This window comes from Mus pahari, chromosome 19 (assembly GCF_900095145.1).
Source record: "Mus pahari chromosome 19, PAHARI_EIJ_v1.1, whole genome shotgun sequence".
Taxonomy (NCBI): domain Eukaryota; kingdom Metazoa; phylum Chordata; class Mammalia; order Rodentia; family Muridae; genus Mus; species Mus pahari.
This window is the reverse complement of record NC_034608.1, coordinates 76147893-76170225: the sequence shown is the minus strand read 5'-3', so window position 1 is coordinate 76170225 and position 22333 is coordinate 76147893. Positions and strand designations below refer to the sequence as shown.

Genomic DNA, 22333 nt, shown 5'->3' with positions numbered 1-22333 from the left:
AAGAGGACAGCCATCCACTGCACACAGAGCAAGAGGACAGCCATCCACTGCACACAGAGCAAGAGGGTAGCCATCCACTGCACACGGAGGAGCAAGGACAGCCATACACTGCAAGAGAGGATGACTAAAACTGACAGTTATCGATGGCTTCCCAAGATAAACTAAATAGTGGAGCAGTGTTTTCAGAGTAGGAAAGAAAAAAAAACAACCCATTAGGCTAGAATTCCATAGTTCATGAACAAATATTTGCTAAAGGTAGGCATGGTAAATATTTACAGACATATACAAGTTGAAAGAACTTAATTAGTGAGATTACAGCATTGCAACTCTTAGCTCCTCTTCAGAGAAGATAAAGAGCACTGGAAATGGCAAATACAAAGTAGACACATAGGACCTTGTCACCTACTGCTTAAGTCTCCCTAAAGAACTAATGGCTAGACTAGATCATGAACGTCATAGCATAAGTACAAGCAAAGTAACCGCCTCACTCATAACAATAACAGCACAAAGGCAGGAAAAGAGTAAGTACAAGATTGTTATGATCCACTATAGGCTAAGCACTGAAATCGTTTGAAAAAACATTCCATAAAAATATATACTGTTAACTCTAAATCATTCTGAGCTAGCAGACTAATGAAGTGTAGCTTAGAAAGCAAGAGGAAATAGAAGAGAAAAACAGATGGATGATCAGAGAAAATAAAGCAAGGTGGTATATTTAAATTGTACAGATTGTAAATAGTATAAAAATATTAATTAGATATGAGTGGATTAAAAAAGGCAAACCCATATTCAATATAAATGCCTAAATAGATTGAGCAGAAGAGAGGGACAGATATAGTAACCTAAGATAACACTGAGCAACAGAATGTAAAAATGATTATACCAACAAATAATTATTTAAAATAAATTAATTATTAAAAATCATAACACAGATGCCTCTCACAAAGGATTATGATAAGTCAAAGAAGCCAGAAAGAAAAGAACAAAAAAGTTAGAGGGTTGCCTTACATGGCATTCTAAAATGAGAATAGATAATCTAAAATGGAGAATCTCAGACGAAATAGCCTCAGGTAGACAAAAGATAGGACTGAGGAAGGGCTGTGACAATTTGGGGTGATGGCAATGCTCTATGTATCACTAGCAGTTAGCATTGTGCAGTATATAGGTCCACACTGTACAATCACAGTGTGTGCATACCATTATCCATGCAATAACAGAAAAGGAGAAAACATCTGATGTGAATTCTGATGATGACTACATGCTGTGAAACCCTTACAGAACAGAATACTAACATCTGCAGTTTACTCTGAGGTATGTCAAACATAAGACTGACAAATAGAGCTTAAATATTGACAAGGTACAGTAAGGTACTAGTGGTATATGTGAATGAATGCTTTACAATACCCATTGTAACATTATTTAAATTTTGCTACACATCTGAAATGTTTTATTATAAATTCTAGGAATTTATGTATGATAACACAATGGAATATTACACCAACATAAATAAAGAGAATTTTTAAAATGAAGTATTTACACTTAAAAATAAAGGCAAGAACAATGCAAATAATAAAAATTGGATAGGGTAAACAATGCAAAATAAAGGTAGAAATGTTTACAAACATGTTCATGTATTTATAAACACACATACACATATATACATAATATACACACACATATATACATATACATGCACTGGAAACAGAGGCATGCAGAACTCTGAGTTCAAAGTCAGACTACAGAGCAAGTTCCAGGACAGCCAAGCTTAGGTAGTTGCTTAGGAAGGAGGATAAAAACAGATAGCTGGTGATGTAATAGAACAAGAAGGGTATGCTCCAGTCCAAGCAAGCATCAGAATTCAGCAGCTTAGAGTCAAGAATAGAAGGGGTTACTGAAATAACTGATGCTGGTTAGCTGGAACTAACAAATTAGCAGTGATTATAAGAATCACCCAGGTGCTACTGGCTTTGAAGGCATGAAGGGGTCATGGAGAGCAGCTGAGGCTTGGCACTGTGGAAGGCCAGGAAAAGCCACTGGAGGTACAGCCTCAGCTGCAGCTGATGGGCCAGCACTGAAGGGGTCATGATGCAAAGTTGAGGCTTGGCACCATGAAGAGAGCCTATGAGAGGCTATTGGTGAAGCCTAGTTGCAGTGGAAGACCCCAGTGTATTGGAGATGCCAGTACCATGGGATGACCACCAAGAACAGCAGCGGCAGTGGAGTGGATCAACCTGAGCTTAGAGTGCTACAGAGGGCAGAGCTGGAGAGGTGACCCAAGCCCTTTGGAGGGGCCCAGAAGGTCATATGTGGATCCCAGACTTTGGAACACAAAGCTGTAAAGTTAAAATTACCTTAGAGACCCCGAGATGTTAGATTTGGAAAGCAGTGGAATATTTTAAGTGGGGCTTATAGGCCATCCTAATAGGAATATGGGAGACATTGGTGCTGAGGGTGATCTGACCTCTGGGGGCCTAGCTAAAGTGGCTTCAGAGGAGAAGAATTAGTATGCTGCCTAGAGATCATTCTTCTGTAATTTTTGTGAAGAATGTGGCTGCTTTTTACCCTTGGTTGAAGAGTATGCCTGAAGCTAAGGTAAAGAAATTTAGATGAATTTCATTGAGAAAGAAGTCCCAAAAAATCCTAGTTTAGACTTTGTCCCATGGTTCACTCTTATGAGCATCAAGCATAGAAAAGTAAGAAAAGAAAAATACAAAATGTATGGTTCAAAGAGTAAAGGGGCCACTCAGATACACCTCTCCTCCCATCTCATTTCATGTCTTCAAAACAAAAGCCCCCAAACGTCCCACTGAGTCAAATTTGTGCTATCCGCACACTCGTGGGATCATGACCATTCAGTGGGGGATGGCAGAGATAATAGGCTTTAACAAACCTCCAACTCTTCCCTCCCTCGGAAGCCACAAACTCTCTGTAGGTAGGGGCAGAAGGCCAGCACTGCTCCCTCTCCACGCTAGAACGTTGCCTAGCTTGATCCCCTGCAGACAACCACAGCACTATGAGTTTATGACTGCAGTGCTCCTGCCATGGCCAGAAGGTGCTGTTAGGATCCAGTCGTCCTCAACCTCGGGTCTTACCATCTTCCCAGCCCTTAGTTCCTGCATGCCTGTGTGCTCTCTAGCCATCTCTGCCTCTCCCTGGCCATGTGAGAGAGAGACAGACAGAGAGAGACAGACAGAGAGAGACAGACAGAGAGAGACAGACAGAGAGAGAGAGAGAGAGAGAGAGAGAGAGAGAGAGAGAGAGAGAGAGAGAACTTCACTTCCATTTATTCTCTGCACTTTGACCAGTTGTGAGGGCCTACATTAACCGATAGAAAGACCAAATTTTAAAGTCTCCCGTCCATGCTAATAAGTCTATAATATTTGTTGAAATCAAACTCAAAGAAACTCTTTGTGATAAGGATCTATAGAACCCTCCCCAAGGCTCCTTGTTTAATTTTCTTGTCATAAAATTTGAGTTTTAGCCATTTGTGTTGAATTATATCAAGTTTCCTAAGCCTCACAAGGTGTGGGAGCTAGGGATAGTGATGCACGCCTGTCATTCCAGCCCTTGGAGGACAGGCAGGACAATCACAAGCTCAAAGACAGGGGTACATAGTGAGGCGTGGTGAGATAAAATCTCCTACCCTTGAGTTCTGGTTACTTTCTGCCTAAACCCTTGGCTGGGCTTTGGCTTAGCTAACTACTATGCTCACCAAGTGCTTAAAGAAACCACTTGCTTGACTTCCAAAGACTCATTTCTGCCACTGAAAGTATTCTCAGAGTAGCCCACTGTTATTAGTGTGTTATTTACCAACTACAATTTCCTTTTGCTTGCACCCTCTCTATTCCTATCCTACCCTCCTTAAGAGGGACTATCCTTAGCTATCATCATGTTTCTACAGCTTATGAGTAGTTGGCATACAGCATAAAGAATTACTGGGCTTCTGTACAACTGAAAAGAATTTGACAAAAATAGTTATTGAAATCAGTTAAAACAAGTGTTCTTGATAGTCACACTTGTTTATTTAGATTGTGAACTCAAGAGTCCATATGGATCTGTTTTTTCTTTTGTTTTAAATGTATTTCCAGTGCCTAGAATAATGTAAGAATAAGAACACAGTTGGGTGCTTGGCAATTCTTGCTACATAAAAATCACAAAACTCCTTCTAAATGTCTAAGAGGACTTTCAGAGCTTTTATTGTTCAATTTTATTAGGTATTACTGCAAGAGTTGTGCAAAGTGGAATGTACTCAGCATTCAGAGGCAGAGGCAAGAGGATTATAGGTTCAAGGCTAGCCTGGTATACATTTTAGTATATCTCATAAGATGAAGAGCTGGGGAGCTGGGCAATATGTGCCTGTAATTTAAGCACTTGGAAGACAGAGAAAAGAAGAGCGCGAGTTCAAGGACAGTCCTAGATACAAAGTGAGACATCTTGTCTCCCCACTAAGCACCCCTTTCACTCCAACAATAACAAAAAAACAGTAACAATTTAACATGGTATAAGGGTTCAAACAAATTTAAATACATTTCCTTAGTTCTCTCTTCTCTGATTATACTCATATAAAAATTTGCTACTGCAAAAACCAAACTCTTTTTAATGCTCTTTATATTTTACTAGAAGATACTTCATACCCATGAGGAGATGCCCAGAGTTCTTCTACCTCTTTCAAGCCATCTACATGTTGATTCCTTTGGATGGCCAGGATATGAGCTTATGTGAGTGATAGACCGAGTCATGACATTAACATACTCATACATACTTGCAGTTGCAGAGAAGGATGCATCCAGTGTCACTTTACCCAGAGGAATCACAAGCCGACCTCCCATTTCCCACTTCTTGCGATCAGAGGAAACGGCATTTTCTTTCTCATACTCTCTCTCATCTTTGTGACCAACGGTCTCACAAGAATCAGTGTGCTGCTGCTTGTCCTTGTCATCCTCTTGAGCTTTAAGATTTTCATTTAGCCTACGCAGTATTTCTCGCTTACTCTGAAACAGTTACACTTTAGTAAGCATATTATTAAATAAAATGCCTGACAGAAGTTCTGCAAACTATACTTACTGAAATAGCAGTGTTACTCTTTTCCATTTCTTCTGAAGTTTCTTGAGTATCAGTTAAACTTCCATCCTTTAAACACAAGATGGTTAAAGAGTAAGAGATAAAACCATTTAAAACTTTATGGTAAAACAGTTGATATTTTTTGTTTCTTTTAGCTTTTCATTTAACTGACCCCTGTGAACTTTTCTCATTCCTGTAAAATGTTAACACAACTTCTTTCATTATCAGTAATAGTAAGCATTTAAACATTATCAATCAGTTAATAAGATTAATAAAGTTCAATTCTCAATTATGTGTTACATTTATGGGTTACAGCTAACAATTATCTCTTTGTCCTCTTCAGCATCTAATTTTTGGTAATTTAAAGTCAACAAAAGATGTGAAAAGAGGGCAGCAGAGATGGTTCAGTGGTTAAGAGCACTGACTGCTCTTCCAGAGGCCCTCAGTTCAATCCCCAGCAACCACATGGTGACTCACAACCATCTGTAACAGGCATCCAATGCCCTCTTCTGGTGTGAATGAAGACAGTAACACTGTACACATATACATGAAATAAATAAATAAATCTTAAAAAAAATGTGAAAAGAAAATCCATATACTTTGTTTACTAGAGCTAGAAAAAGGGTGTCTATTTTTGTGTTTTTTTGTTTATTAAAAAACAAGACAAAACAAAAACAAAAAATAATCAAAATACAAAAACAAAACAAAACAAAACAAACAGTTCCTGGGACCAGAAAGTTCAGTAAAGAACATTGGCTGCTTTTGCCAAGGAGCCAGGTATAACTTCCCAGTGTCCACAACTATCTGTAACGCCAGTTCTAAAAGCTCTAACACCCTCTTCTGGCCTCTGTGGGCATCAGGTATGCATGTTGTGCAGAGATATATAGGCAAAACACCAATACATATAAAATAAATACACCTTAAAAAGAAATGATTCTGGGGACTGAAGTTGCCTCATTCAAGTGTTCTACTAACAGAGCTAAATTCTTAGTCCCAGGGCATGTTTTGGTAGATAAAGTAATTCAGGATGAGCTGTGTTATTTTGAAACCATCTTTATGTTATACACACACATACACATACACACCCCAAAGCCATAGCATTAGACATAATTGACAACTTGGTTCTTTTCTAAGGAAAGAGGTTAGAAAGAATCAAGAATAGACTCTTATTTGTGTCATTAATAATGTAAATTTTACTTCTGATTAGCACAATGAAGATATTCTAAACAACTTAATATCAAAAATATATGAAAAGGAAAAGATTAGTTGTTTTGAAGGCTGTGAATCAGTGTGACTAAATAATCTTCAAAGTTTTAAGTAAGCAGTTTCTAAAAATATCACACAGTAATAACCATTTAGTCACATGGATTATCTCAAATTTTATAATATTTAGAAAACATAAGAGAATAGTGATCAGATGAAAGTAATACACGTAAACAAGACAAGGAGGATTTTACCCAGGAAAGCAGTCAGAGAGATGAACAGCTACTTGAGATGTGAGACTGGGAACCAGGAAGGAAATCACACAATGGTATCTAAAGTTGCTGGGAACAATGCGGCACATGCAAAGTCATTATCAGAAAGACACAAAACCTACTGGGACAACAAAGATTTTTATATGAAGCACTGAAGAGTGACCAGGAAATAGTTTACTACTCTGCACAAAGCTCTTAGAAATCTTTGTAGTAATCAATAACCTCTGCAGCATGAAAAAACCTAATGAATCTCATGAAATCCAAGTTACAGGCAGTAGCTAGGGAAGGAGAACAGAGGCTGCTGAGCTGTTGGGCTCAGAGCATGGCTCTCAGGACCATGTAAGCCCAAGCAGGCACTCCAAGCTCTGAGCCATTTCTCCCAGTCCGGAACAGTCTTCTTCACATTTTAGATACTTATAAGTTTAAACTTACACTTATTCGCATTTGCTTGTTTACTATCTGTATGGTATACAGAGGCTCAGAAGGTTAAAAATTAACAAAGTAAATGTAATTACAATGAACATTATTTACCTTGTTACAAAATTTCAAATAGTTGGTACTTTGTTCTAGAGTTAGTTAGTTTAAGTGCTAAAGAGATACAATTCTTTAAAAATTGCTAATCAAAAAGTTTAGGGTATAAAACTGTCGTCACATTATTCTCAGTTATTGCTTTCAAATGATTTTTACTGCATTATTTAGCACACGCACAAGCATGAACGGCTGCTTGCCGCTGCTACAACAGCATGCACATGGATGTCAGAGGAGAACTTGTAGGAGTCATTCTCTTTACCGTGTGCATCAATCTCAGGTTGTCGGGCACCGTGGCAGGCACCGAGCCCCACTGAGCCATCTTACCAGTCTGTTAGGAAACTGCTTTAAAGTGGAAGTCATTTTAACCTATGTCCCCCACTCCTAAACACTGCATCTGTGAGACACGGTTCTAAGAAATCCTCACTACCTTGCCAAAACCCACAGGTGCTCATTCTCATATTTAAAATGGTAAATGCCTAAAGCCTATGTATACTCTCCATATAACAGGAATTTTTAGATTAGTTACAAGACATAACTAAATGACATAACTGCATAACTATAGTATTATGTATTATTTACATAATTATATGGTTTAACAAGAAATATCACTCAGTACTAAAGACACCATTACAGACAGGCCTGTGTGATACACAGCAGTAACATGACTGTTTCTCAAACACTTTGGATCTGAAATTGATTGACTATGTATATGGGGAATCCTTAGAAACAGAGTTCTCAACATAAATTTATCTATGACAGAGGCCTAGATAAAGCCTATTGGCAGAAAAGTTCCAATATTAACTTCAAAGAATGTTCAAGCCGGGTGTGGTGGCACACGCCTATAATCCCAGCACTCGGGTGGCAGAGGCAGGGGGATTTCTGAGTTCAAGGCCAGCCTGGTCTACAGAGTGAGTTTCAGGCCAGCCAGGGCTACACAGAGAAACCCTGTCTCAAAAAAAAAAAAAAAAAAAAAAAAGTTCAAAAAATTCAAGAAGATAGATTCTCTAGGAAAAACAAGGAGGCATTTGGAAAAAATGTCAATTCACTAAATTTATTTTTATTTCAAATGATCTCTAATCTTTGAGGAGTTCTAAATTTTATGAAACTTACCAGGCCCACTTCTTTCAAAGCTGAAGTCACAGAAATAACAGGTTTCATCTGCTGCTTTGACGGAGAACCACCTGTTTCAGGAAGCTCCAAAGGTGGAGGGACATCTGAGCTTTTTACCCTCGCCACCAACTGCAGGAGACAGAATACACGGTTAAATGTGCTGGATTTCATATTTTCATGGAGAAATAGAAGGCATAGTACATGTACTTTTATGCATAGTACAGATCTTTCTCATTCCTTAATTACTTGTTGTTGTTAAACACTAAGATACATCTGCTGGCGAAACAGTGAACACGAAAATCTTCCAACCTCATACGTAAATACAGTCCTAAATAAAACTGGTTACCACTGTTCAACAGTGTCTCATAAAATGATCCCCCAAAGTCTTCTAGAAAAAAACTGTACTACCAAGCTGGAAGGCGCATTACCTTCCTATCTGCACCAAGCACCGTGTAGATACTGAATTCTGGGAATCAGTGAGCTCCATGTTCTCTCCTAAAGGACTGCAGACTGTAAGGCAGAGGAGGAGAGAAGCAAAGCTCTATGGTACCGAGAGACGCTAATGGTCTGGAGTAGACTGAAACAACAGAGACAAGTGAGAACTGACTGCAGGTCAGAAGAGGTGATGAAGACAGTAGCCTCCCTGGCACCCTGTCCCTGGCGGTCCCCCAGCAGCTCTCAAAGTCAAATTCAGGCACTTCTACAGTCAAAGCTTCAAACTCCAACTCACTAGTGCTGTAATTTTTCATTATTTCTTGGCCTAAGACTCATTATTTTTTTTCTGTAACAAAAGAGCATTGTCCCCATTTTCTCTTTTCTGAAGAGATCAAATGAAATGAGTAGTGTGAAGCACACAGCAAGTATTGATTTAACGTCTATCAAATAAGGGCATCTGGCTTAAGCACCAAAAGCCTAGACTAAACTTACTGACGAATTAGCTTGCAGGAACATGCTTCTGATCTCTAGAATGCACAACAACAACAAAAAGCCATGTGTGTAAAACCAGTTTAAAGTTTAGGTAGTGCATTCAGGGTCTTAGAACAGAAGTTCACAAGAGACAGTGAGCCACAAGTCAAATGCTTTACCTTATTAATTCAAACAAAACTCAAGATTCAAAAAGATAAAAAAGTAATAGAGTTGTATGAATAATTAAATAGAAGTTATAAAATGTGTCAAAACAATTTCATCAAGGTAAGTATGTCATTAAATGACCTTAGCAACTTTACAGTTCATTTAAATTCATGATTTTAAAGATTATCTTAAGTCATTTTTGAAATTATTGGGCAGGTACCTAAAACATAGGGGCAAAGAGAAAATCTTGAAAAAAAAAAGACCCATATGCAAATTCCCTGAATGAGTTATACTTCATTTAACCATAATTATTTTTATATATGTATGGAGGCCAAAGATGGATGTTGTGTCTTCTTCAAATACTCTCCACCTTTTTCAGTAGTTGCGATGTCTCCGTGAACCTGAAGCGCGCAGACTTGACTAGATGAGCTGATGAGTGAATCTCAAGGATCTTCCTGTCTCAGCTTCCTCAGCCCTGTCATTACAGGGGCACTGCCTTGCCAGCTTTTATGTCAGTGCTGTGGATCTGACTCAGGCGTGTACTAGAAGGGACTTTGCCACCCATGGCATCTCTCTATCTGCTGGTATACATACTTGTTAAAAAGTTCTTTCAGGGTTGGCCTCCAGGGAGGGCTCTGACCCTGGGACTCAGGTGAGATCTCCATCTTGTGTCCCTGGTCTCTCCGAGACCAGTCCTTGCAGGAGAGTGCTAGGGCTGCAGAAGCAACAGAGCTTCTTGGACAGGGTCCCTTCAGGCCTTCATCCTCAGCCAGGAGGCAGAGCTGAGACCCAGACCTCTGTGCACCTTCCCTGCCAGAGGAGAGCTTGCCTGCAGAGACTGCTGTGAACACTGGGACTCAGGAGAGAGTTGGACGTCCAGGAGTACTGTCAGAGGCTAACAGAATCACAGGAGGAACAAGCTCCAGCCAGAGACACCTGGAACATCTATCACCAGAGATTACCAGATGGCGAAAGGCAAATGTAAGAATCTTACTAACAGAAACCAAGACCACTTGTATCATCGGAACCCAGTACTCCCAGCACAGTGAGTCCTGGATACCCGAAAAGCAAGATTCGGATTTAAAATCATATCTTCATGATTTAAGAAGTACTTAAAGAGGAAGCACAAAAATCCCTTAAAGAATTACAGGAAAACACTGCTAAACAGGTAGAAGTCCTTAAAGAGGAAACACAAAAATCACTTAAAGAATTATAGGAAAACACAACCAAACAGGTGATGGAATTGAACAAAACCATGCAAGATCTAAAAATGGAAGTAGAAACAATAAAGAAAACTCAAAGGGAGACAACTCTGGAGATAGAAATCCTAGGAAAGAAATCAGGAACCATAGATGCGAGCATCAGCAACAGAATACAAAAGATGGAAGAGAGAATCTCAGGTGCAGAAGATTCCATAGGGAACATGGACGCAACAATCAAAGAAAATGCAAAATACAAAAAGATCCTAACTCAAAACATCCAGGAAATCCAGGACACAATCAGAAGACCAAACCTAAGGATAATAGATGTGGATGAAATGAAGATTTTTCAACTTAAAGGGCCAGTAAATATCTTCAATAAAATTATAGAAGAAAACTTTCCTAACCTAAAGAAAGAGATGCCCATGAATATACAAGAAGCCTACAGAACTCCAAATAGACTGGACCAGAAAAGAAATTCCTACTGACACATAATAATCAGAACAACAAAAGCAGTAAACAAAGAAGAATATTAAAAGCATTAAGGGAAAAAGGTCAAATAACATATAAAGGTAGATCTATTAGAATTATACCAGACTTCTCACCAGAGACTATGAAAGCCAGAAAATCCTGGACAGATGTTATACAGACCCTAAGAGAACACAAATGCCAGCCCAGGCTACTATACCCAGCAAAACTCTCAATTACAATAGATGGAGGAAACAAAGTATTCCATGACAAAACCAAATTCACACAATTATCTATCCACGAATCCAGCCCTTCAGAGAATAATAATGAGAAAACACCAACACAAGGACAGAAACTACACCCTAGAAAAAGTAAGAAAGTAATCCTTCAACAAACCTAAAAGAACATAGCCACAAGAACAGAATCTTAACTCTAACAACAAAAATAACAGGAAGCAACAATTACTTTTCCTTAAAACCTCTTAATATCAATGGACTCAATTCCCCAATAAAAAGACATAGACTAACAGACTGGCTACATAAACAGGACCCAACATTTTGCTGCTTACAGGAAACCCACCTCAGGGACAAAGACAGACACTACCTCAGAATAAAAGGCTGGAAAACTATTTTCCAAGCAAATGGTCTGAAGAAACAAGATGGAGTAGCCATTCTAATATCGAATAAAATTGATTTCCAACCCAAAGTTATCAAAAAAGATAAGGAGGGGCACTTCATACTCATTAAAGGTAAAATCTTACAAGATGAACTCTCAATTCTGAATATCTATGCTCCAAATGCAAGGGCATCCACATTCATTAAAGAAACTATAGTGAAGCTCAAAGCACACATTGCACCTCACACAATAACAGTGGGAGATTTCAACACCCCACTCTCACCAATGGGTAGATCCTGGAAACAGAAACTAAACAGAGACACTGTGAAACTAACAGAAGTTATGAAACAAATGGATTTAACAGATACAATCTGCAAAACACATGAAACTCAAGAAGGAAGACCAAAGTGTGGATAACTTCTTCCTTCTTAGAATGGGAAACAAAATACCCATGGAAGGAGTTACAGAGACAAAGTTTGGAGCTGAGAAGGAAGGAAGGACCATCCAGAGACTGCCCCACTGGGGGAAATCCATTCCATAAAAAACCTCCAAACCCAGACACTATTGCATAAGCCAGCAAGATTTTGCTGACAGGACCCTGATATAGCTATCTCTTGTGAGGCTATGCCAGTGCCTGGCAAATACAGAAGCAGATGCCCACAGTCATCTATTGGATAGAAGACAGGGCCCCCAATGAAGGAGCTAGAGAAAGTACCCAAGTAGCTAAAGGGGTCTGCAACCCTATAGGAGGAACAACAATATGAACTAACCAGTACCTCCCAGAGCTTGTGTCTCTAGTTGCACATGTAGCAGAGGATGGCCTAGTCGGCCATTAATGGGATTAGAGGCCCTTGGTCTTGCAAAGATTCTATGTCCCAGTACAGGGGAATGCCAGGGCCAGGAAGCAGGAGTGGGTAGGTTGGGGAGCAGGACGCAGTGGGGGTAGGGGGAGGTATAGGGGACTTTCAAGATAGCATTTAAAATGTAAATGAAGAAACTATCTCATAAAGTTCTTTCAGAGTGGGGACAGAGTTCAATAGTAGAATGGTTGTCTAATCTAAGTTTGGACTTGATACTCAGCACCTTAAAAAATTAAGGGTTTTTTTTTAATTCACCTAATTCTTAAATTCCTAAACTACTAATTAATATTAGTGCAGCTCTCTGAAAATGTAGGCAAGTGGTCTCATGTGCCATAGAGAGGGCTTATGACAGAGCTCAGCTGTGTCTAGCATTTGTCTAACACAAAGCACTGGGTTCTAGCCCTAGTACTTCATAAATCTGGCTTGGAGATAAATGCCTCAAAGTCTAGTACTCATAGATGGAGGAAGGAAGATGCAAAAATCAAGGTCATCCTTAGCTACACAGTAAGTTTAAAGTTAGCCTTTAAACTATGAGGCTTTAGGCTATGAGACCCTGTCTCCAAACCAAAACCAAATCTTTATGTAATATACTTAGCTTTGTTTTTGAGTATGAAAATTCTTTAACTTGGTCTTAATATTTTCGAGGAAGCTATAAAGCATAATTAGAAGTATTCCTATATTAAATCTTAAGAGAAACCTATAGTAGCAGACAAACATCTAAGCTAAACAGGTTCTAACACTAGAGAATCAGATTCAGTACAAGCTGTGACTATGTGAAAATGAAAGAGCTCAAGGTAAGTCATTATTAAATCAAAATATTGACACACAACTTTGATCACTATATCTGTTCTTATACCGATACCATGCCGTTTTTATTACGGTTGCTATGTAATATAGCTTGAATTCAGGGATGGTGATATCGTCAGAGGTTCTTTTATTGTTCAGGAATGTTTTAGCTATCCTGGTTTCTTTGTGGTTTTTTCATATGAAGTTGAGATTTGCTGTCAAAGTCTGTAAACAACTGTGTTAGAATTTTGATGGGAATTGCACTGAATCTGTAGACTGTTTTTGTAAGACGGCCATTTTCATTATGTTAATACAACTGATCCATGAGCATAGAGAACTTTTCCATCTTCTGATATCTTCCTCAATTTCTTCAGCAACTTGAAGTCTTGTCATACAGGTCTTTCACTTGCTTGTGTAGAGTCACACTAGGATATTTTATATTACTCATGACTATTGTAAGGGTGTTGTTTCTCTAATTTCTTGCTTGGCCTATTTATCATTTGTATTAAGGAGGGCTGCCATTTTGGGTTAATTTGTATTTAGCCATTTTGGTGAGGGTGTATTATCAGCTGGAGGACTTCTTCCTTTCCAGTCTGTATCCCATTGATCTCCTTTAGTTGCCTTATTACTCTACCTAGAACTTCAAGTACTATATTGAATAGACAGGGAGAGTGGACAGCTTTGTCTGATTTTAGTTCAACTTTCTCTCAACTCAATTTGATGTTGGCTATTGGCTTGCTGTATATTATTTTTATTATGCTTACGTATGCACCTTGTATATCTGATCTAACACTTTTAACATGAAGAGGTGTTGGATTTTGTCAATGGCTTTTTCAGCATCTAATGAGATAATAGTGTGATTTTTTTTTCCTTTCAGTTTCTTTATATGGTATATAACATTGATAGATTTTTGTTTTTGAACCATCCCTGAATCTCTGGAATAAAACCTACTTGATCATGGTGAATGATTTTTTTTTTTTTGATGTGTTCTTGGATTTGATTTGTGAATATTTTATTGAAGATTTTTGCATCAATGCTCATAAGAGAAGTCTGTCTGAAATTCAGTTTTTTTCGTTATATCTTTGTATGGTGTAGGTTTCAGGTTAATTGTGGCTTCATAGCATGAGTTTGGCAGTGTTTCTTCTGTTTCTATCTTGTGCAATAGTTTGAGGAGTACTAGCATTAACTCTTTGTTGAAAGAATAGAATTCTGAACTAAAACCATCTGGCCCTGGGCTTTTTTTCATTTCATTTCATTTCATTTCCTTCCTTCCTTCCTTTCTTTTGTTCTTTTTTTTTTTTCTTTTTTTGGTTGGGAGACTTTTAATGACTGCTTCTATTTCCTCAGGGGTTACAGGGCTGTCTAAATTGTTTACTTGATCTTAAACTTTGATAAGTGGTATCTGTCTAGAAAACCATCCATTTCATTAAGATTTAGATTTTTCAATTTTGTGGAGCACTTGCTTTTGAAAGAAGGTCTTTAGATTCTTTGAATTTCTTCATTTGTTGCTATGTCTCTCTTTTCATTTCTGATTTTGTTAATTTGTCAGTCTTTTGGTTAGTTTGGCTAAGGGTTTAATCTTTCTTGTTGAGTTTTCAAAGAACCAGCTCTTGGTTTTGTTTATTCTTTATATTGCTTTTTTGTTTGTTTGTTTGTTTCTAATTTATTCATTTCAACCCCAATTTTGATCATTTCACATCTTCTACTCCTCTTTTGTGTGTTTGCTTCTTTTTTCTCCCCCTAGATCTTTCAGGAATAGTTTTAAATTGTTGGCCTGAGAAATCTCTAATTTCTTTATGGAGGCATTTAGTGCTATGATCTTTCTTCCTCTTAGCACTGCTTTCATGATGTCCCATAAATTTGGGTATGTTGTACCTTCATTTTCATGAATTTTGCAGGCAAATGGATGGAACTTGAGACTATCATCCTAAGTGAGGTAACCCAGACCCAAAAGTATATGCATGGTATGTACTCACTGATAATTGGGTATTAGCCAAAAAGTACAGGATAACCACACTACAATCCACAGACCCAAATAACCTAAACAAAAAGGAAGGCCCAAGGGAAGATGCTTGAATCTCACTTAGAAGGGGGAATAAAATAGTCATAGGAGGCAGAGGGATGGAGGGAACCAGGTGGGGGAAGGTGAAGGGTAGGGGAACGGAAGGTCAGGATCAGGTGTGTGGAAAGACAGGAGCAACTGCCATATGGTCATGTGAATGAATGAGAATCTGCAGCTGGCAAGGGTCGGGGATGGGAAGCATCTTGAGGAAGCACCAGAGACCTGGCAGGAAGGCTCCCAAGAATCAATGGGGTGACCGTAGCTGAGACTCACAGCATAGCACTGGGGATATGGAACCTGAAGAGGCCACCTCCTGCAGCTAGGCAGGAACCCTAGTGGAGCAATAGGGATACCAACCCACCCACAAAACTTTCAACCCAAAAATCTATCCTGTCTACAAGAAATGCAGGTACAGGGGATGGAGTAGAGACTGAGGAAGTGGCCAAGCAGTAACTGGCCCAACTAGACACCTACCCACTGGGTAAGCACCAATGCCTAACACTATTAATGATACTCTGCTATGCTTTCAGACAAGAGTCGAGCATTACAGTCCTCTGAGAGGCTCCACCCAGCAGCTGACTCAGAGGGATGCAGAGACCCACAGCCAAACAGTGGATAGATCTTGGGAATTCTTAGGAAAGAGTTGGGAGAAGGATTGAGGACCCCGAAGGGGATAGGACATCCTTAGGGAAAACAAAAGAGAGTCAGCTAACCTGGCCCTGTAGGGGTTCTCAGAGACTGAACCACCAACCAAAGAGCCATAGGCTGACCTCCCCATACATATGTAGCAGATGTGCAGCTTGGTCTTCTTGTGGGCCCCAAACAACTAGAGTGGGGACTAGTCCAAAAGCTGTTGCCTGCACATGGGATACGTTCTTCAAGTTGGGCTGCCTTGTCTGGCCTCAGTGGAAGAGAGTATGCCTAGCCCTCCAGAGACTTGATGTGCCAGGGTGAGGGGATACCCAGGGGGAATCTCTACCCTCTCAGAGGAAGGTGGGATGAGGGAAAGGACTGTGGGAGTGCGGACCAGAAGAGGGGACAGTGATCAGGATGTAAAGTGAATGAATAAATAAAAAAGGAATAGAAAAAAATTCACATTCTTTTAAAATAATGTGACACGAGATATAAAAGTACCTTAACTATCAAAGCAGAAGATATTACAATGACTCCAAGACTTGGATCTTACAATAATTCAGAAAGCTATCAAATATGAAAGAAAAAAAACTGAAATCAACAAAGTCAACATACACAATGAGCAACACTAAATGGGCTCAGTAGGTTGTGTTTGAGTATGAGACAGAGAGAGAGAGAGAGAGAGAGAGAGAGAGAGAGAGAGAGAGAGAGAGAGAGAGAATATGATAATGAAAGAAGAAGAGGTTATGAGTGTGATAGGGCATGTGTACCAGGGGAAACAGGTAAAGTTGGAAGATGGAGACTGTAGGAGAATGTAGAATACAGTATTCATACATGAAATTCTCAAAATAAAATAGGTATTTAAATACCCACAAAGGTTTATAGAAAATAAAACCCATGAAATCTTAAAACCAAACATGCCAATTTTAAAAATAAAATTGATTACATGGCTAAGTGTAGAATATTTACTTTCTTCTAAGCATAGTTTTATAAAATGCATCCAGTTTTAAATATAAAAATTTTCAACAAGACTAAAGCATTGACTTGAAAAGTCTTCTAAGCAGATTTGTATATATAAGTGTGAGTGTGAGTATGTGTATCCAAGTGCATGTTGCCCAGGCTGGCTTCCAACTCAAGACACATAGCCCAGCATGAGACTGTTTCAGCCTCCTAAATGCTGGGCACACAGGCATGTAGCACTTATAGATAAGAAACTTTTTCCTTTCCTTTCCCTTTCCTTCCCTTTTCCCTTCCTCCCTTGATCCCTCCCCCCTCCTCTTTTTCTCAGTACTAGGAATTGAATCCAAAATGTGGTGCATACCATGAGGTTATTAGGAGGTGTGGCCTTGTTGGAGGAAGCCTGCCCCTTTAGGGGTGGACTTTGAGACCTCCTAGATGCCTGGAAGTCAGGCTCCTTCTACTTCCCTTTGGAAGAAGATGTAGAGCTCTCAGTTCCTCCAGTGCCTTGCGTGCCTGAACAGTGCCATGCTTCCTGCCTTGGTGATAATGGACTGAACCTCTGAACCTAAGCCAGCCCCAATTAAATGCTGTCCTTATAAGAGTTGCCTTGGCCATGGTGTCTTCCCAGTAATGGAGACCCTAAGTTACCCAGCAGGCAAGCCCTGGACTGCTGAGCTCTGTGCTTGGATCTTACAGGACAGGTCTCACAGGAATCCTATGGAAGCAGCTTCACATTGTCACATCTCCCCAAAGGTTTTCAGTTATCACTGCAAGATATTCTATTTCAGATTTCAATGTTACTTAGTGCTGAAACTTAATCAGCAGTGCCACCAAGTAACAAAAGTAAAAAAGGTAACTAAAATTGGGACCTTCTTTAATGTAAGAAGCTTTATCAAATCTTAAGCCACAGAACAGTATCATTTCATCTGTATATGTGGATTAGTAAGGAGGAGTAAGTATGTCAGGACCATATCAACAGGACCTGATTTCATATGCTAAACATAGAATAATTTCATACATAGTTCAGTAGCACCCAAAGATGCTCTTTCTTTAAACAGCTACTTCAGATTACTAGCTGGCAGCCATCCCAATCCAGATATATTTTCCCTTCCTATATCAGGCTATATTCAATACACAAATGTTTCCTGAACAATTCTCTAGATACAGATTTGAAATAAGCTGAGTCACAAAATTCCCAACAAATGTATCCACTTGTTTCTTATCATCACCATGACAAGGGTAATCCTATTTTGGGTTTTCTGAATTACATGAACTTGAGCTGTGGGAGGCATGCTATTCTAAGGTGTAAACCTACATGGCTAGAGAAAACAATAACATTTGATAAATGTGCTATGCCAGTGTCCTACTTGCCAATCACAGAATGAACTGAGACACAGACATTCACTCTACCTTAAGGTAACATAAGTAACAAAGCAAGAAAGTAGAGGCCTGCTGCCAAAGTGTGTCTGTGTGTACACCCTGTTGGAAGCGAATGGGGAGTAGCTGACCCTGTGACGAAGACTGTGAGGAACCAAACAGTGAAAGCCATGTCAACAAGGATCAAAGAATTTGATGTCCCATTGAGATTTTTACCTGAACTCAGCATTTTAAAAAGTAAGTCTTACAGAGCGGTCAAGGACACTAAGAGAAAACCCACAGAAACAACTACCCTGGGCCCTGGGGGGCTCACAGAGACAGACTATGCATGGGACTGACCTAGGCCCTCTGCACACATGTTATAGTTGTGCAGCTTGATCATCATGTGGGACTCCTAACAGTGGGAGCAGGGGCTGTCTCTGACTCTGTGCCTGCTTTTGGGAGCCTTTCCTCCTACTGGGCAGCCTCATCTAGCCTCAATAGGAGAAGATACTCTTAGTTTTACAGCAACTTGATATGCCAGGGCTACTTGAGATCCATGGGAAGTCTCTCCTTTTCTGGAGAGAAACAAGAGAAGTGGATGGGGGAGGAGGAAGATGAGGGGCAAGGACTGGGAGGAGTGGAGGGCCAGGAAACTGTGGTCAGATGAAAAGTAAATAAATTAATAAAAAACTAAGGCTCAACTGGACTACATGTATGCTCACCCTGTTTGATAGATACATCATTATTTACCTACCTTCATGGGCTATGAAGGATGTTATAATGAACTATGTATGGCTAATCTAAAATTACGCAAGAACAATGACCCTTATACTTGTGATTGTGATAGTGTAGCTGAACATGACGATAAGAAGCTATGAAGCTATGAGAAAGATTTAAAGAAACACACACACACACACACACACACACACACACACACACACACACACACACACAGTTTTACACTGACTTGCCCTGATACGGTTTATACAAGGCCCTGGGTTCAATCCTCAGTGCTACAAGAGTTACAAACTGCCAACCTGACTGATTCCTCAGTGAGCCCAAGGACATGAATTCAACAAGGCTTAATTAAGTACAAGAAGCTTACATGCTCTTCCCATACTTTCTTTTCTCTTTCATACGCCTCCTTTCTTTTTCGCTCCAGCTGTTCTTTTAGTACAGCAGCACGTGCATTTGTTTGGGCCTGAAAATGAAAACCATCAACACAATTAGTTATCAGAAAGCTAACCTATGGTCATCATCCTCCAGCCTGGGTCTAAAATGACACTCACTCTGTAGCCAACAAAGAAGTGTGGGTGTGTGGTTCCAGAGTAAAAATATATGCTCACTATGTATCCTTCTCACCTCGGATAATATGAGAATAGTTGATATTTGGTAAGTGAAAATAAGTCCAATGAGATAGAATGTAAATGTTTATGCATAGTTCCATTCATCTTTGGAAAAACAGATATCTGTATATTTCATTTTTATGGCTACTCTTGAGACAGTGTCTTGATTATAACACACACACACACACACACACACACACACACACACACACACACAACCCAGCATGACCTTGAATTCAGGGCAATCCTCTTGCCTCAGCCTACTGAATGCTGGGATTACATGAGTATCTACTTTTACAGAATTATCTGTGTCACAATTTTATATATTCACATCATAATTTGACCTAATTACTCTTCATAAATGTTGTATAAAGAAGAAAAATGCTATTTTCTAGTAATTGTAAGGTGACTTATAAAGGGAAAATCAAAAGTTAAAGAGAAGAAATGATTCAAATATATAAAACTCCTTAGAACCAACTTTCTCCCTCAGCTTTCCTTTCCTAATTAGTTACACTGTTTAGTCTATACCTTAAGTGACTCCATCTTTTTGAGCCTCGTGTCAGCCTCTTCAGTTGCTTCTTGTCCTTTGGTACCATCAGCTTCTTTCTAGAATAATTGTCAAGAAGCACACCACTTAGTCAACAGCAGCCAAAGTCAGTGCCACCTCTGACTGAACTCACTCCACGTGAGATGAAATCACTCAGCACTGCCATCTTTCTCTGAGAGCTGCACCTGAGCCCTCCAAAGCAAAAGCCCAAGGAGAGCACTGTCAAGTGCTCCCCACTCCTTTCACACACCGCAGGTATATTCTCTACAAAGTCCTATGGAACAAGTAACCTTAGCAATTTGAAATCATGTACTTAAGATTTACTTCATCCCTACACACTCTTTTCTGGTCTTTGACCTTAATTTTCTTTTAACAGTTTTAACTTTATTATCATGGACACAGCATGTTTAAACTTAATCTATTATTCAATTATTTTTTGAAAAACTGATTTTTACCTACATTTTCACCACGAAGTTTGGCTTTAATCTGTTGGCGCTCATTAAAATTTTGTAGTCTTATTTGCCTCAGTCTTGCCAAATAAACCTAAAATAGGAACAACAAAAACAAATAATCATTAACTTAAAAGGAAAACTATGAACATTTTCACAGCTAAAAAAAAAAAAAACCAAAACTTAATTTATGGAAAAGTGTTAATCTTAATACATTAAATAAAAGTTCTGAAATTTGGTTAATGAAAATGAAATATTAGCTTTCAAGTACTTAAAGGAATTTATTTCTGCAAAGAAAGAAATATGTTATAATTACAAATTTTTAAATTATATCAAAAGAAAAGAAATTGAAACTCAGAAGACTGAGTAACAGTTATGGGGCAAAATTATGACACAGCAGGTCAGTCAAAATATAGTAACAGGTCCCTATAGACTTACAAAGTCTTAAAATAATTGTTAAGCATTTAAACCATGCAAGAAAAGAAGGCGATAAACTTAAAAATGGCTGCGTGGCGGAGGTGCTGAGCATGCGGAAAGCATACCTCTTCCTCATTGTTCCTTGGCTTCCCTCCTCTTGAAGAGCTGGGCCTGCCTCCATACAGAGATGCCAGGTTTTGCAGGAGTCCCTGTTTGTCATTTAATGTGCTAAGTTTAAAGAATGAGTGGGGCTACATTGCCCTGCTATCCAGGCATATCCACATGCCACTTACTTCTTTTAGATATATGCTGGCCATTTCTAGATACCACACTAAAGAAGTTCTGGCACTTCCCATGGCCATGTTGGCAAGTAAATTGAGTGAAGCCATTCAACTCCAAGTATAATTACTTAAGTACAGAGAGTGAAATGCTTTTAGTCATTAAAGAGGTCTTTGAGAGTGTTTTCCTTGTTAAAATACAAATATATATATATATATATATATATATATATATATATATATATATATATGCGCTTTTAAAAAAAGATCCAATCCCACCACTGTTGAACTATGGGGAAACAGAACTTGAAGAGACCACCTCCAGTAGGTAGACACTTGAGGGATGGGGCCACCTACCCATCTCAAAAATTTTAACCCAGAACTGAGGCTGTCTAAAGGAGATGCAGGGATAAAAACTAGAGCAGACACTGAAGGAAAGGCCATCCATCCAGAGACCACTCCATCGTGGGATCCATCCGAGGTGCAGACACCAAGCCTGACACTACTGCAGACAGGAGCTGGCATGGCTGTCCTCTGAGAGGCTCTGCTAGCTCCTACCTGGCAGACAGATGCAGATACTTACATCCAACCATTGGACTGAGCCTGGGGACCCCAATGGAAGAATTAGGGAAAGAAGTTAAGGAGCTGAAAGGGATTGCAACCCTAAAGGAAGAACAACAATATCAACTAATCAGAGCCCTCAGAGCTCCCAGAGACTAAGCCACTAACCAAAGAGAATGCATGGATGGTACATATCCCCCGCTACATATGTAACAGAGGACTGCCTTGTCTGGCTTCAGTAGGAGGGGATGTGCTCGGTCCTGTTGAGGCTTGATGCCCCAGAGAAGGGGGATGCTAGAGGGGTGAAGTGGGAACGGGTGGATGGTTAGGGAAGCACCCTCTTAAAGGCAAAGAGGAGGGGGGAATGGGGTGGGGGACTCATGGATCAGAGACCTGGAAGAGGGACATTTGAAATGTAGACAGATAAAATAATTAGTAAAAAAAAAAAAAATCCAATCCACCTCCAGATGTCTATGTGTATACCCCCCCCACATACATACATACAATCTCTCTCTCCTCTCCTCTCCTCTCCTCTCTCCTCTCCT

The 22333-nt window shown here is 39.4% G+C and overlaps 1 protein-coding gene across 4 annotated transcripts in view; it reads right to left on the bottom strand.

The window, feature by feature from the left end:
* Positions 1-22333, bottom strand: part of Nek1 (NIMA related kinase 1) — a 132909-nt gene that overhangs the window by 36066 nt on the left and 74510 nt on the right. For 3 of the 4 annotated variants that reach the window (XM_021218780.2, XM_029531854.1, XM_029531856.1), the window contains 7 exons: positions 21075-21158; positions 20543-20626; positions 20065-20142; positions 19296-19391; positions 8178-8306; positions 5065-5130; positions 4763-4991 (listed from right to left, as the gene is read on the bottom strand). In XM_021218780.2, coding sequence (XP_021074439.1) covers positions 4763-4991; positions 5065-5130; positions 8178-8306; positions 19296-19391; positions 20065-20142; positions 20543-20626; positions 21075-21158 — 766 coding nt within the window. The remainder of the gene's footprint in view (positions 1-4762; positions 4992-5064; positions 5131-8177; positions 8307-19295; positions 19392-20064; positions 20143-20542; positions 20627-21074; positions 21159-22333) is intronic. The other variant, XM_029531855.1, reaches the window with a different exon arrangement.